The 12,689-nt window shown below is 37.7% G+C and overlaps 1 protein-coding gene across 2 annotated transcripts; it reads left to right on the top strand.

Moving 5' to 3' along the window:
• The first annotated feature begins 1,744 nt into the window (after positions 1-1,744).
• Positions 1,745-8,714, top strand: SLC16A14 (solute carrier family 16, member 14). Of its 2 annotated transcripts, XM_010001638.1 has the most exons (5): positions 1,745-2,006; positions 2,861-3,004; positions 5,780-6,039; positions 6,070-6,772; positions 8,474-8,714. In XM_010001638.1, exons 1-5 carry the CDS (start codon positions 1,745-1,747, stop codon positions 8,620-8,622), a joined length of 1,518 nt encoding a protein of 505 aa, XP_009999940.1. In that variant the 3' UTR covers positions 8,623-8,714. The 2 variants fall into 2 exon arrangements, with proteins under 2 accessions (XP_009999940.1, XP_009999939.1); XM_010001637.1 differs by having other exon boundaries at positions 5,780-6,772.
• Positions 8,715-12,689: the final 3,975 nt, after the last annotated feature.

Here is a 12,689-nt window from a genome sequence, read left to right as displayed (position 1 = left end):
GTGCAATTATTGGAAATGGCCTTCCTTGATTTGAGTGTGTTCACTCTAAGCTTGTGACATTAGTGGAAAGTTTGCAGTATAAAAGTAATAATAAGCAAAAATCCAGTTCTAAGGGAGAATATATGCATTTTCTTAAGATTTCTGAAGGGGTAGATGCAAGCATGAAATTAACTTGCATGTACTCAACCCAAGCCTGTTCTGTCAGTAAGATTGCAAAGATGAGTGTTGCATGTTCAAGCTTCCCTTAGTTACACATCATTACCTGTACTGTTATATATGTTGCTTAACTACAAAGGTTACTTACCCAGCAGCTGGTCTGGAGAGGTTATATATACCTGCAGGTGGCTGTGAAAGAAATGGTAGCTTTGACCAATCAGTTCTGAGTCCATGTATTAGTGTATGTATTAGTATGAAATACTTCAAGGCTGTCTCTGTATGTTTGTCTAGCAATAAGAAAAAAGTAGTTTGGAAGTGTAGTAACGTGAGAATAAAAAATGCAGTTGTATATTTAAAGATGAGCCTGAATTTTCAGTTAGTACAGAATCTGAGTTACTCTGTTCACTGTCAGTTTTCAGCAGCGAGGCACTAGCCCTGAGGCACAGATTCTGAGGGCTCACAGAATATATAAGGAGCTTTTAAAAAGAATTTTTGGTAACTTTCTTCTCTCTTTGGACTATTGTGAAGCCAATGGCTCTTTTTATTTCTCTGGAGAAGAAAAGAAAAAAATTGCCATATCTGGTAATTTGTATCATTAAATTTCCAGTCTCCATGGAAACCTGTGTGGTACTCCACAGTAGGCTAACATTTCAATATGTTGCAGCAGAAATGAGATGGAGAAACGACTGTGTTCTGCACCTGTTAATTAATTAAAAATGGCGGTTGAGTTTATTTTCATATTGTATTGCAATCTTACAGTAACAATGGAAGAAATAAAAGTAATCAGATTAACTACTATTGCCTGATCCTACGTACACATACGCTCATAACTCTGCTACTCAGTTTGATTCTGAAAGGCATTGACATTAATTTAGAAGAATTCTTCAGTTTCAGTAAGATTATATGGATTAATACTATGGAAACTGAAAGCATAATAACAAACTGTTTGTTAAGTTAACTCTAATAAAAAGCTTTCCAGCAAGGTAGTAACAGTCCCCTTGTAATTTATGTAAGCCAAACATTTTGAAAATCAAGAACCTCCAATCTTTATCTTTGTCTTCACTCTTGTTCTTCCACTATTAATTAAGAAATGCATCTCAAAAGTGGTTTCCTCTGAGAAGATATGGTAACTTAATCTACCTACCTCTTCAGGATTTCCTTTTTTTATTCCAAGCTTTATCAACTTGAGCACAAAGGCAGCAGAAGGTGATACAGAGGAGTGTACAGAGAGAGACCCGTCTTTTTTTGTGACCTCAGTCAACCCATGACGAGTGAGTCCTCCTGGCCACCAACAAGTTAGTAAATGTATAGTAGTGGAAATAATACAGCCTACTGTCAAGCTGTAAATATTCCTACACAGACAGCTGTGATAATAAGGTACGCAAACACATACATTAATTAGAGAATTTTCTATGCATTTTCATTTGAACAATGAAAACTCCATATTCACTGTAGAACTGCACTGAACTGCAGTGGTGAGATATGGTAGTGATTTATGGTACTCACTATAACCAAACTATAAAAGATTATAATTTTGTGTGTATTTTGAAGGGTTTTTCTGCATTTGTTTCAGAATACTGTGGAGAAAATGTATGCTAGTCGAGAGGATATTGGATATGATTTTGGAGATGACTCCAAAGTTGGAAGTAAGCCAATTAAGCCTAATCCAAACATTGATGGAGGATGGGCTTGGATGATTGTGCTTTCCTCTTTTCTTGTGCACATACTTATCATGGGGTCCCAAATGGCCCTTGGAATACTCAACATTGAATGGCTTGAAGAGTTTAATCAAAGTCGTGGCTTAACAGCATGGGTTAGCTCCCTCAGCATGGGCATTACACTTATTGTAGGTATGTTCCAAAATAATTTATTTTAAAACTACATGGATTTTTAGAATATGTTTGCCACTCATCCCTCAAGTGTTTTCTTACAGTTTTCCATTTTAATAGTAGAACTGCCCAAGTTCTCCTGCATTGCCTTTCTAAAGTCATGAGCACAAATTTTACAAGTTAGAAGGAGAAAGGGGACAACAAGAAAGATGGTAGAGGAGACAGTCACTCCAGGAGACAGGAAAGGAAGCCTGTGACTTTAAGGTCTCACTAGAATTGAGAAAATATGATCCTGATCCGTGAAGCTTGTGTACTCTCTCTTGGAGGATAAAATGTTGAATTTGGGTGGTTTATATTTCTGTTTGGCAGCTGAACTAAAATTTATTTCATAAGTTATGGTGGAATGAGCCCCAAATAATATCTGGAGGGGTATGTTTGTATGTATATATATATATATGTATATACGCATCTTTGTCTCTTGAGATTGAAAAAGTTGTGTTTAGGGCTGCCTAAAATATTCCAGTGAAAACAAAATAAAGTTTTTACTTTCTAGTTCCTTGTGTAAAAGGCCTGCAGTCACCCAGCAATGCTATTGGGAACAATGGTTTCAGTTTTCTCCTCTGTTTAAACTGTCCCTTCTTCATGGGGCAACTTTGATTTTAGGTCCTGTGGGTATTTGCTAAGTATTTGGTCGGTTGGTTGATTTTTTCTTTCCACAATTTTATACAGTAATAGGGAAAATAAAATTAATTGCCTGAGTAGCCTGATGTTTAACATTTTGTTTAAAACATTAAGAATAATCTTCCTGTGAAAAATTACTATAGAGTGTAGACAAGTAAAGAAATATTTTAACATTTTTTCATGTTTTTCAACAGGTCCTTTCATTGGTTTGTTCATCAGCATGTGTGGGTGCCGCAGGACAGCTATAATTGGAGGGATATTGAATGCCCTGGGTTGGATACTGAGTGCCTATGCCTCAAACGTGCACTACCTCTTCCTTACATTTGGAGTGACAGCTGGTAAGAGCAGTAGTAATGATTCGAAGTTCTTTCCATTCTTTTTCATTCCTTTGAAGGTTATCTGGGTGAGTAAAGAGGGAGTGAGACTGTAAAGTTATTCCAGTATTTCCTTCACACTGTTTACAGCCTTTATTTTCAGAAAGCTTATTTACTCAGTGGATTGGGCCCAGTGACTTCTGTTGTGATTTATATCTGCCATGTGAAGATGGTGTTTTTATCAGTTTCTGCCAAGTGAATATATTAGAGGACATTTTTAATTGGAAGGATTAATATAACCCAGACTCTAACTAGTTGTATTTAAAGATGTTAAAACACTGTTGAACTGCATATCCAGCTAACTCCTTTCTTTGTCATAGGAAGAAACAGTACATGTTTTCTATAGGAGTTGCTCCACACTGATAAAATACCAGATTCTGATAACTACGTACTGCTTCAAAACACATTTTAAAGGATGTTGTGGGTTACTGCTGGTAGGCAGCTAAGCCTAACACAGCTGCTCTCTCTCCCTCAGTGGAATAGGGGACAGAATCAGAAGGGTAAAAGTGAGGTAAGGACAGTTTAATAGGTGAAGTAAAAGCTGCATGCACAAGCAAAGCAAAATAAGGAATTTATTCACTACTTCCCACGGGAAGGCAGATGTTTACCCATTTCCACTAAAGCAGGGCCTTATCATGTGTAATGGTTACTTGAGAAAACAAATGTCACAGCTCCGAATGTACCCCCTTCTTCCTTTCTTTCTCTATTTTTATTGCTGAGCATAACATCATACAGTTTGGAATATCCTTCTGGTCAGTGGGGGTCACCTGTCCCAGCTGTGTCCCCTCCCAGCTTCCTGTGCACCCCAACCCACTCACTGGCAGAGCAGCCTGAGAAACAGCAAAAGCCTTAATGCTGTGTAAGCAGTGACCAGCAACAGCTAAAATATCTCTGTTTTATCAATAGTGTTTTGGTCACAAATCCAAAACATAGTACCATACTAGCTACCTTGAAGAAAATTAACTCTATCCCAGCCATTTAGCTCTATCCCTGGCCATGCATGTGTCCTTATTTCATGCATCGTTTCTAATAAGTATATTTGATCCTCTTGCTCACAGTCACTTTGCTCACTGCTACCTCAGGGAAGTTTCTTTCATGTTCTCAGTTTTGCTAAATGTGGGACTGCTGTTCACTTACAGTGGCTGCCTCCTCCTGCCATCACCTCTGGGTCTCCCTGCAGGGCTCGCAGGCTTCCTCATGACTCCTGTTCTCCCCATGGGTGACCTGCAATGCCAGATACCCACACAAGTACTTCCCTATAATCTCACCCTGCTGCCGCAGCTCCCATTCCCACAGTGCTGCTCACCTTACCCTGGTTTCCCTGCCCGAGCTCCTCACAGCCTTCCTGGCCACCAGCTTCCTCCCAGCAGCAGCAGTATGGGGGGGCTGAGGAGCCTCCTCCCTTCTCTGCCATCCTAGGGAGCCGCGGGCTGGGCACCTGGAGCTGCTGGCAGCCGGGAATCCCTGTGGGCTAGGGACAGAATGGTCCCTGAGGCCCTGCAGGGGGGAGAGTAGGGCTGGCCTTGCCACAGCCATTGTGGTGCAGGGTGACACATCTGTGAGGAAAAAGAGCAGAGAGACCTGTGGCCCTCTATTTACCTGTGAAGGTGGCATGTCTTTGCAGGTTCTGAGACTGTTTTGTTGTGTAGCCCACAGGATTAAAAAATAAGATAAAACATTTTTTTAAATGCTTTGTTTTCTGGCTGTGGAAACTGCCTTATTTCTGGCTGTGCAGGGATGAGCAGTGGACACTGACACCAGCACAGCCCAGGCTGATCTAACACAGGAGTCAACAGCAGGCTAGCCTGAGAGGGCAGGGAGTCTCTTTCCTTAAAGTTTGTGTCTGGGTTTGGGGGGAAACTAAAAACCTAATAATGTATTTGCATATAAAAAAAAAACTTCTAACAGGCAAAACAGGTGAGGTCTGACTGTGGTACACTGCAGTAATGGTGAGGTCCTTTTCGTCAGGCGTTGCTGGAGTAACCACTCTTTCTCCAATCTTCCTTTAGGGAGGTGATGCTGTAGCCACATGCAGCCACATTATCAGCTATTTAGGAAAACTTTTAAGTCCAAAACGCTCTTCTACATTTCAGTGAATTTGGAATAATCTTCTGAATACACCTCTTCTAGTCCAAATCCCCTCTTGTCAGGAATTCTTGTCAGGAATGTTGTTAGAAAAAACTGAGCAACTGCTACCTTTAATGATGTGTTTGAACAACTCTCAACACTTTCTGCTTGAAATAGGTACCAATAATGTGCTGGTTTTTAAGTACAATTGAGAGAATTTCTACAAAATTAGAGATGTGCTCAGTCCCACAAGCAGGCTAACCCCTCTGTGCTGTCTCCTGAAATGTATCTCAGTCCCTGTAGCTCCACAGTTAGAAAGCAAGGACCAAAACTCAGTCTGGATCTTAAGCACAAGCAACAAGATGTGCCCACTGAGCAATTTCTGGTCACTCATACTGTGACCAGATGCAAGTATTACAAATGCTGATATTTAGAAATAGGGTTTTTTTTTATGTTTACTTCCATGTTAACTCTCACTGATTTGTTGTGGAATGCTTGGGACTTTCAGCGGTGTCATGCTAAAATGAGGTGAAGGTTTTATCCTCCATGTGTTTCAGTTTTTTTCAGCCATTAACTGCTATATTCACTCAAAATTTAGGAATAAACCTGATTTTTTTTTCACCACTTTTGTCAGCAAAAAGTTTGGATTGATTTTGGGTTTCATTTTCATAGGCATTGGAAGTGGTATGGTTTATCTGCCTGCGGTGGTCATGGTAGGGCAGTATTTTCAGAAGAGAAGAGCACTTGCACAAGGACTCAGTACCACGGGAACGGGGTTTGGAGCTTTCCTGATGACTGCCTTACTGAAGTATCTCTGCACTGAATTTGGGTGGAGGAATGCCATGTTCATCCAGGGTGCTATCTCCCTCAACCTTTGTGTCTGCGGGGCCCTCATGAGACCCCTCTCTCTCAAAGACGTAAGTGAAAAATACGTTGTTAGAAGTAATAGTGAAGATAACCAGGCAAAAGCTCTGTCCCGTTCTACAGAGACTATAAAATCTAATGGAGTCCTCAGTGAAGAACTGGAAAAAAAAGACAAGGCAACAAATGAAGAAGTGCTTGACCGTGTTCAGCACATGGAAACTGGAGGGAAATCTAGAAGTGGAAGGAATATGCACGGACTGCGCATCCTTAAGACAGTGAGCCAGCTGACCGTCACAGTCAGGAAGGGCTTTGCAATGTGGTACTCCAGCTACTTTGGGGCTGCATCACTGTTTACCAATAGAGTCTTTGTGGCCTTTATAATTTGGGCTTTGTTTGCCTATAGCAGCTTTGTCATTCCCTTTATCCATCTTCCAGAAATAGTCAAGCAGTACAACTTATCTAGACAGAACAATATATTTCCTTTGACATCCATTATAGCCATTGTTCATATTTTTGGTAAAGTGATCCTTGGAATTATCTCTGATCTCCCGTGCATCAGCACATGGAACGTCTTCCTCATGGCTAACTTTACCCTGGTCACCTGCATTCTCACTTTGCCACTACTGCAAACATATGTTGGCCTGGCTGTGATTTGTGCTCTGATAGGATTTTCTAGTGGCTATTTTTCTCTAATGCCTGTTGTGACTGAAGATTTAGTTGGAATCAAACACCTTGCAAATGCCTATGGCATCATCATTTGTGCCAACGGAATATCTGCATTGTTTGGACCACCCTTTGCAGGTAAAAAGTTCAATTTGCTAACAAACAGATTTTTGTATAATAACTGGGTGACTTTCGATATTACTGAGCTTTCTTATGTTATGAGCATGTGTAGGTAACAAAATTACAGCTGCTCCAGAAGGGATCTTAACATCCAGCTTTAAATTGTACGGATTTACAGATCACATCTGCTGGGTACCAGCTCACTGTTCACACAGTTCAGATTACAATGCTTGCAAATAACCCAAATCTATTACAGTCTATCCTTTAAATTGTAGCTTTTCTTAAAATACTATTACACACTCCTTTACAACTAGAAAAGTTTAAACTAATTTTAGGTGTTTTGTGTAATATATGCATTATACATACTCATGCCTGTATCTAGGGGAAAAAATGATGACTAGTGTTCAGGGTAGGCAGATGTTTGTACCATAGTATTACCCCCAAGAACTAGAAAGTGTGTTTGGGTGTCACCATTCTAAGCTGCCAATGGATGTGTTAGTTTTTACTAACTCAGCTTTGCCTTCCTTCAGCCAGAAATACCTACTTTGGGGACTGCACTGCTCATAATCTCTTTACTGCCATCCACAGCAGAAGGTAGAAGTGTATGTGTGTTATACCTAAAGTTACTTAGGTTTAAACAAACATTCCTTATAATTTTTCTCATAGAATGAGGTGAGGAAGTGCAGAAGATACACAGGTATTCATTGCCAATACTATATCCAGACTACCACTGTCTCTTACAGAGCTGCAAATCAGAAGAAAGCAGTAAGAAACCTGTGAGTAATGTCTGTGGTCAGCCAGGGATGGCACTAGGCTGAACTGAAGCTATTAGCAGCACAAGCACCCCAGACAAGGGAGGAGGCTCTCACCTTCTCTCCCCACCGCTGAGTGAGCTGATGTGATTTAAAAGAAAGCTCATTCAGTGCCCTTTGAAAAGCTGCAGTGTTTTAATCTACTATATATTACTCCAGCACCTCAGTCTGTGCTACACATCATTGTGTGTGGACATTAGTAATGACGCAAATAGGATGCAATTAGTTGATGTAAAAAAACCTTCTGGCCTTGAGGTTACATCACAATGCAACCAGCATGACATGAGGGAATTTTGCTATTTTGAGTACTCAGACCTTTCTGAAGTAACTTTAATGTACTTTTATAAAGGAATTGAGGTTGAAATGAGAGTCATTGCACTGCTGAGATTATATCTCCTGAAAAATCTTTTATTGATGTGAGTCTTTTGGGAAGCTATTGGGAATGTGACTTGCACAAGGCACAGCATTTGAACGAGCCTGCTGTATCGGGCATTTTACAAAGATAACAGTAAACTGGAAGAACTAATTGGCTTGGGATTCCAAAATGTCTGTTTTGAAGTCATATCTGTGATAACTTTTTTGAAAATGATACAGCTTTAGAGAGAAGGTTGCTTGGCTTCTTAGGATGGCACATGGATAGAGTCCCATTTTAAGGCTTCCATGATACTTAGATGAGGGGATAGGTTTTGCACTGGTTTTGGGTTTTGGTGAATGGTCAAGATTTTGTTATACATTTCCATTTGTAGCATCTAGAGGAAGTGACAACCACCACCTCTTTTTTCCACAAAACATCTATAGATTTGAGTAAAAGGTCATGAGACAAAAGTACAGAATTTTTCATGTTTTCGCATGCAATGTACCTTGTTGTCAAGGTTTGTAACAAACATGTTTTGTCCTTATTTTGCAGGTTGGATCTATGACATCACACAAAAATACGATTTTTCTTTTTACATATCTGGCTTGCTATACATGGTGGGAATAATATTTTTACTTATACAACCTTGTATTCAAAAGAAACAACCAAGAGAAAAATCTACTGAAGAAGCACAAGTATAGAACAAATTTGAAAAGTTTTTTTACAGAATTTTTTGTTTACATGTTTCTATTGTATGACAGTACAAAGCTGTTTTTCTTATGGAACCAACCACACTTGAAAAGCAAAAGTGTTCCAAAATGTGAACAAGTTACTAGAAATAAGCTTTTAAAATTAGTTAAGATCTTTCACCTTAGAACAAACAAATACAGCAATTAAAAGCACACTGCTAGTCTCTTAAAACTGGAACAATACCAGGAGCCTTTACTCTTTCTTCTCTTTTAACTTTTCACCTCTACCCATTGGTGAAACTATATTAACTGCAGAGCAGTTACTCCTGATTTACACTAGTCCTACAAGATAATTTGGTTAGGGTAGGAATGATTTATAACAGTCTGTCCTATTATGTATTCTGTCTGATAAAATATTAGTTACTGAGTATGAAAAAAATTATTGATTGTATTTCTTACCCAGTTAGTCAAGTACTGTTGAAATGCTAGTACAATATTTCAGTTAATTCAGTGTATTAAATTTACTAGTTCTGTGTTGCAAAACTGAAGAAAAGTTACTATATTTTTCTGAAAGATCCCTCTACTTCAATAATTTTTTATTTTATTTTTTCAAGCATCAACTGCATAGTAGCCATCCTCATCACATAGTCTGCATTATAAATGCTGCGACAATGCACCTGAAGTAAAACAATCATAAAAGTAAAAAGAGGCAACATATGAAAAATATTACTTTTATTCACAAACTTGAAAATGTTTCCAGAAATGGTTTGAAGTTTCTGGCTGCTTTACCTAATCAGAGGTATTGTAGAACTGCATAACATTGCCATTGACTCCTTCCTTGGGACCTGTACAAAAGAAACAGAGTTGGGCAAAATTGACCCAAGGTAATTTTATAAAGAACTGGACTACAGAACATTAAATTTTGTTACAATTAATTTATTAACAAAATCTGTTAAATCACAAGCAGTCATGTTGCTGCTCACAATGTATGCCATCAACTGTCTAAGACTGCTCTTGTTTGAGATGCTTATTCACTAGAAAATAAGATAATGCAGAGCATGGAAGAGCTAAAAACCGTTGAAAATATTAAAATAAATTTTGTTAAACAACATTAAGCACCTGGTAATCAATGCAGAATGTTCTGTATGATGGTACAAGAGTTTTTTCAGCTTTAAGAGGTGAGTATGATGTTAATTTTCCTATAAAATAAAAGTCACTGTAGTTTTTTTCCTGATAGTTTTACGAAAGTTTTTTCATGAAAAATCAGGTTCTTAATTTAATAATGATACATGCTCCTGGAATTCTTTAAAAACTATTAATACTATTAACATATATTGAACAAATATTGGGAAGCAGTTCAGTATGCAACAATGCAATTATATGGATCTTCCATATCTGCAAGATTGGTTAAAAAACATTCTAAATGGCAACTTGGATTGTTTTATATATTGCAATTCACCAGCTTCTTAGTTTTGCACTTCTACAGCTGTTTGCAGGCACATACTTCAAGATGTCACTGAAATGAGCCAAGTTAAAAAAGAGTACCTTAAGAAACTACTTAGAAGATTTATACCTGTTCATTCATATAGGGTAGTTAGATGTGACCTTTAAAATTCATACTAAAATAACTGAGGTTGCAGCAAATTGCAACACATGGGGTGAACACACAGTAATTTCTTAAAATCAGCTTTTTTGTTGCAGAAAATGTTAATGTAAACTAGACTTTCACATCAGTTCTTTTGTTACAGGTTTAATGTCTTTTTGGTACGCATGCTGCTGCAAGCTTTTTTTAACTGAGCAATCTTTTATTGTTGAAATGTATATATATTGAAGTCATGATTTCTCTCAATTTCCCTTTTTTCTTTTTTGAAAGATACGTAACCTTTCTACATAGATTTTCTCTTTGTCTTTTGTCAAAATCAACTCTATTTGCATATTACTGTAATGAATAATATGTTGTTCACTTATGGTATCTGCAGTATAACTTTCTATAGAAGTTCTTACTGGGCCATATGATGAGAATCAACTTAAATTATCCAAGAACTCACTTTCTGTTAATTTACTAATTAAATTAATTTTTTAAGCTTAAAAATGAAGATGCTCCTGCAAAATGATTGCTGTTTTTTTCTTGTAACAGAAGGCACAGGTTGATCAATGAGAAGGGAAGGTGGGCTAACAAAATAGTAACATCTTAATTAAAATTAAGATTCATTCAGTCTGTATTGGCTAGTATGGGTCCTAGTTTCCTGACTTGAAACTGCCTAAAGCTTTTATGAGAGCACAAACCAAGAAAAAAAATTCAATGGTGGTAAATTGACAGAAAGAGAGAAAAGAGGGTCTGTTGTTTATTGGCTCTGCTCCAATACTATAGTAATTAAAATCATCTGTCTAAAGCAAAATTACATTTTATAGTGTTTTATTACACAGGAATTTTATGACTACAGTATTTTATGTGCATAATGACATTTGCATTTGTCATTGTCATAAAAGGAAATAGTCACAAAGAGGAAAGAATATACTTAACTGTTTCTTCTATCTGAAGATCTACAGCCACCAAATGCTTCAAGAATATTGGTACATAGTTGTAGAACTAAATATTCTTAATTTAGAAAATGTATTTGAAGGCTTTAAATACTGCTCTATAAAGAAACAAAATGATACAAGAACCTTGTATTCATAGTTTTGAATCCATTTATAAAACTCAAGTTTAATACTTGACATGTTAAAAAACTGTAAATCTAATATACTCTTCAAATACTACACTTCAGTCTAGTTAGTGAATAATGATATATCAATCAACTGGTACTTTCAGAGTAATGATATTTGTCTTCTTAATTACTGAAGTTGATTGTTGGAGCAAGTCAGTTATGTCAGTAAGAACTGCCTTCATCTTACAACACTCTTAAGTAACCATTGTTACAGCCTCGTAAGACAGCAAGTTTCTCTTACCAACTATGCAACTCAAACAATGGAAGTCAATTAGTTTTGAAAGTTCCTGCATCTGCAACATCAGGAAAAAAATGTGCCCATATTACCATCCTGGCAGAGTGCCTCAAACATGATTGGCACGGATTGTCCAAGGTGAGGATGATAATTTGATCCACATCTTTGATTGCAAAGTAAGTTTCCTCTTGGTGACAAAATTTTTTGCTTGAATTTTAGATTATTAATTTAAAAACATTTTAACACTTGTCAAACTCTGGAACCAGCTACATGTTTTTTGCCTATAAACACTGCAGATTCAGTCTTTATCAGCAATTCATCAGCAGTTTTTGCAGTGAGAAATGACAGGTGGTTTTCTATAAAGGTAAAGACGACAATGCTAGAGCATCTGATCTAAGACATGTAGCATGTGTAACACATGTACAAAACAGAGAACTCAGAATGAAGAAGTACAAAGAAGCTGCAACCTCTTCTATTGCTGGTAACTGTTATGATGCTCACTATAGTACAACTTCAGGGTGCCCAACACATTAAGCACTGTATTATATACATGTTACTCCTAGTAAGACAAAGTTTGGTTTTCCTCTTTCAATCCTTAAAATAATATGCTTTCCCTAGTACAGAAAAGTCAGTATGTCTGACCTGATAAACAGCAAATCCACTCCTTATATACCAAGTCATGGTATAACTTCTGTTACATACTGCTGATGCAGCTGGGTACCTTGAACAATTTAATTCACTGACTACAGCAAAGCTGTGTCAGGATGTGTGCTCGTGTTTTTGTTGTTGAATTGTGAGAGTGATCATACTGCAGGCACACACAACGCTCCTTTTAGCGAAGGAAAAGCAGAGATTACTGGGGTATAATTGCTGCAGAAGTTCTGAAATGAAAATGTATGCATTTTGAAAGTTTTCTTTACATTTCAGCTTACTTTCAGACTCTCACCATTCTGTTGTTCCTATGGAAAATGGACACCTTGAAGTTACAAAGCGCGGTTAGTGTACTGTTTGTATTTCGAATACAGCGTTCTATTAAAAAAAAACCAAAACCAAAACCAACAAAACGCAGAACGAAGAAAGACGATCACTGCCACTGTTACGGTTTTCTCTCCGTGCTAGTGGCTTCTGAGTCGCCT

Source organism: Chaetura pelagica, unplaced genomic scaffold (assembly GCF_000747805.2).
Source record: "Chaetura pelagica isolate M959 unplaced genomic scaffold, ChaPel_1.0 scaffold207, whole genome shotgun sequence".
NCBI lineage: Eukaryota > Metazoa > Chordata > Aves > Apodiformes > Apodidae > Chaetura > Chaetura pelagica.
This window is presented reverse-complemented; position numbering and strand designations above follow the sequence as displayed.

Coding starts and splice junctions, on each gene's coding strand:
- SLC16A14 (XM_010001637.1), top strand. CDS start 1,745: ATGTATGCTAGTCGAGAGGATATTGGATATGATTTTGGAGATGACTCC. Junction 3,005..5,779: donor TACATTTGGAGTGACAGCTG/GTAAGAGCAGTA, acceptor TCATTTTCATAG/GCATTGGAAGTGGTATGGTT. Junction 6,773..8,473: donor GTTTGGACCACCCTTTGCAG/GTAAAAAGTTCA, acceptor CTTATTTTGCAG/GTTGGATCTATGACATCACA.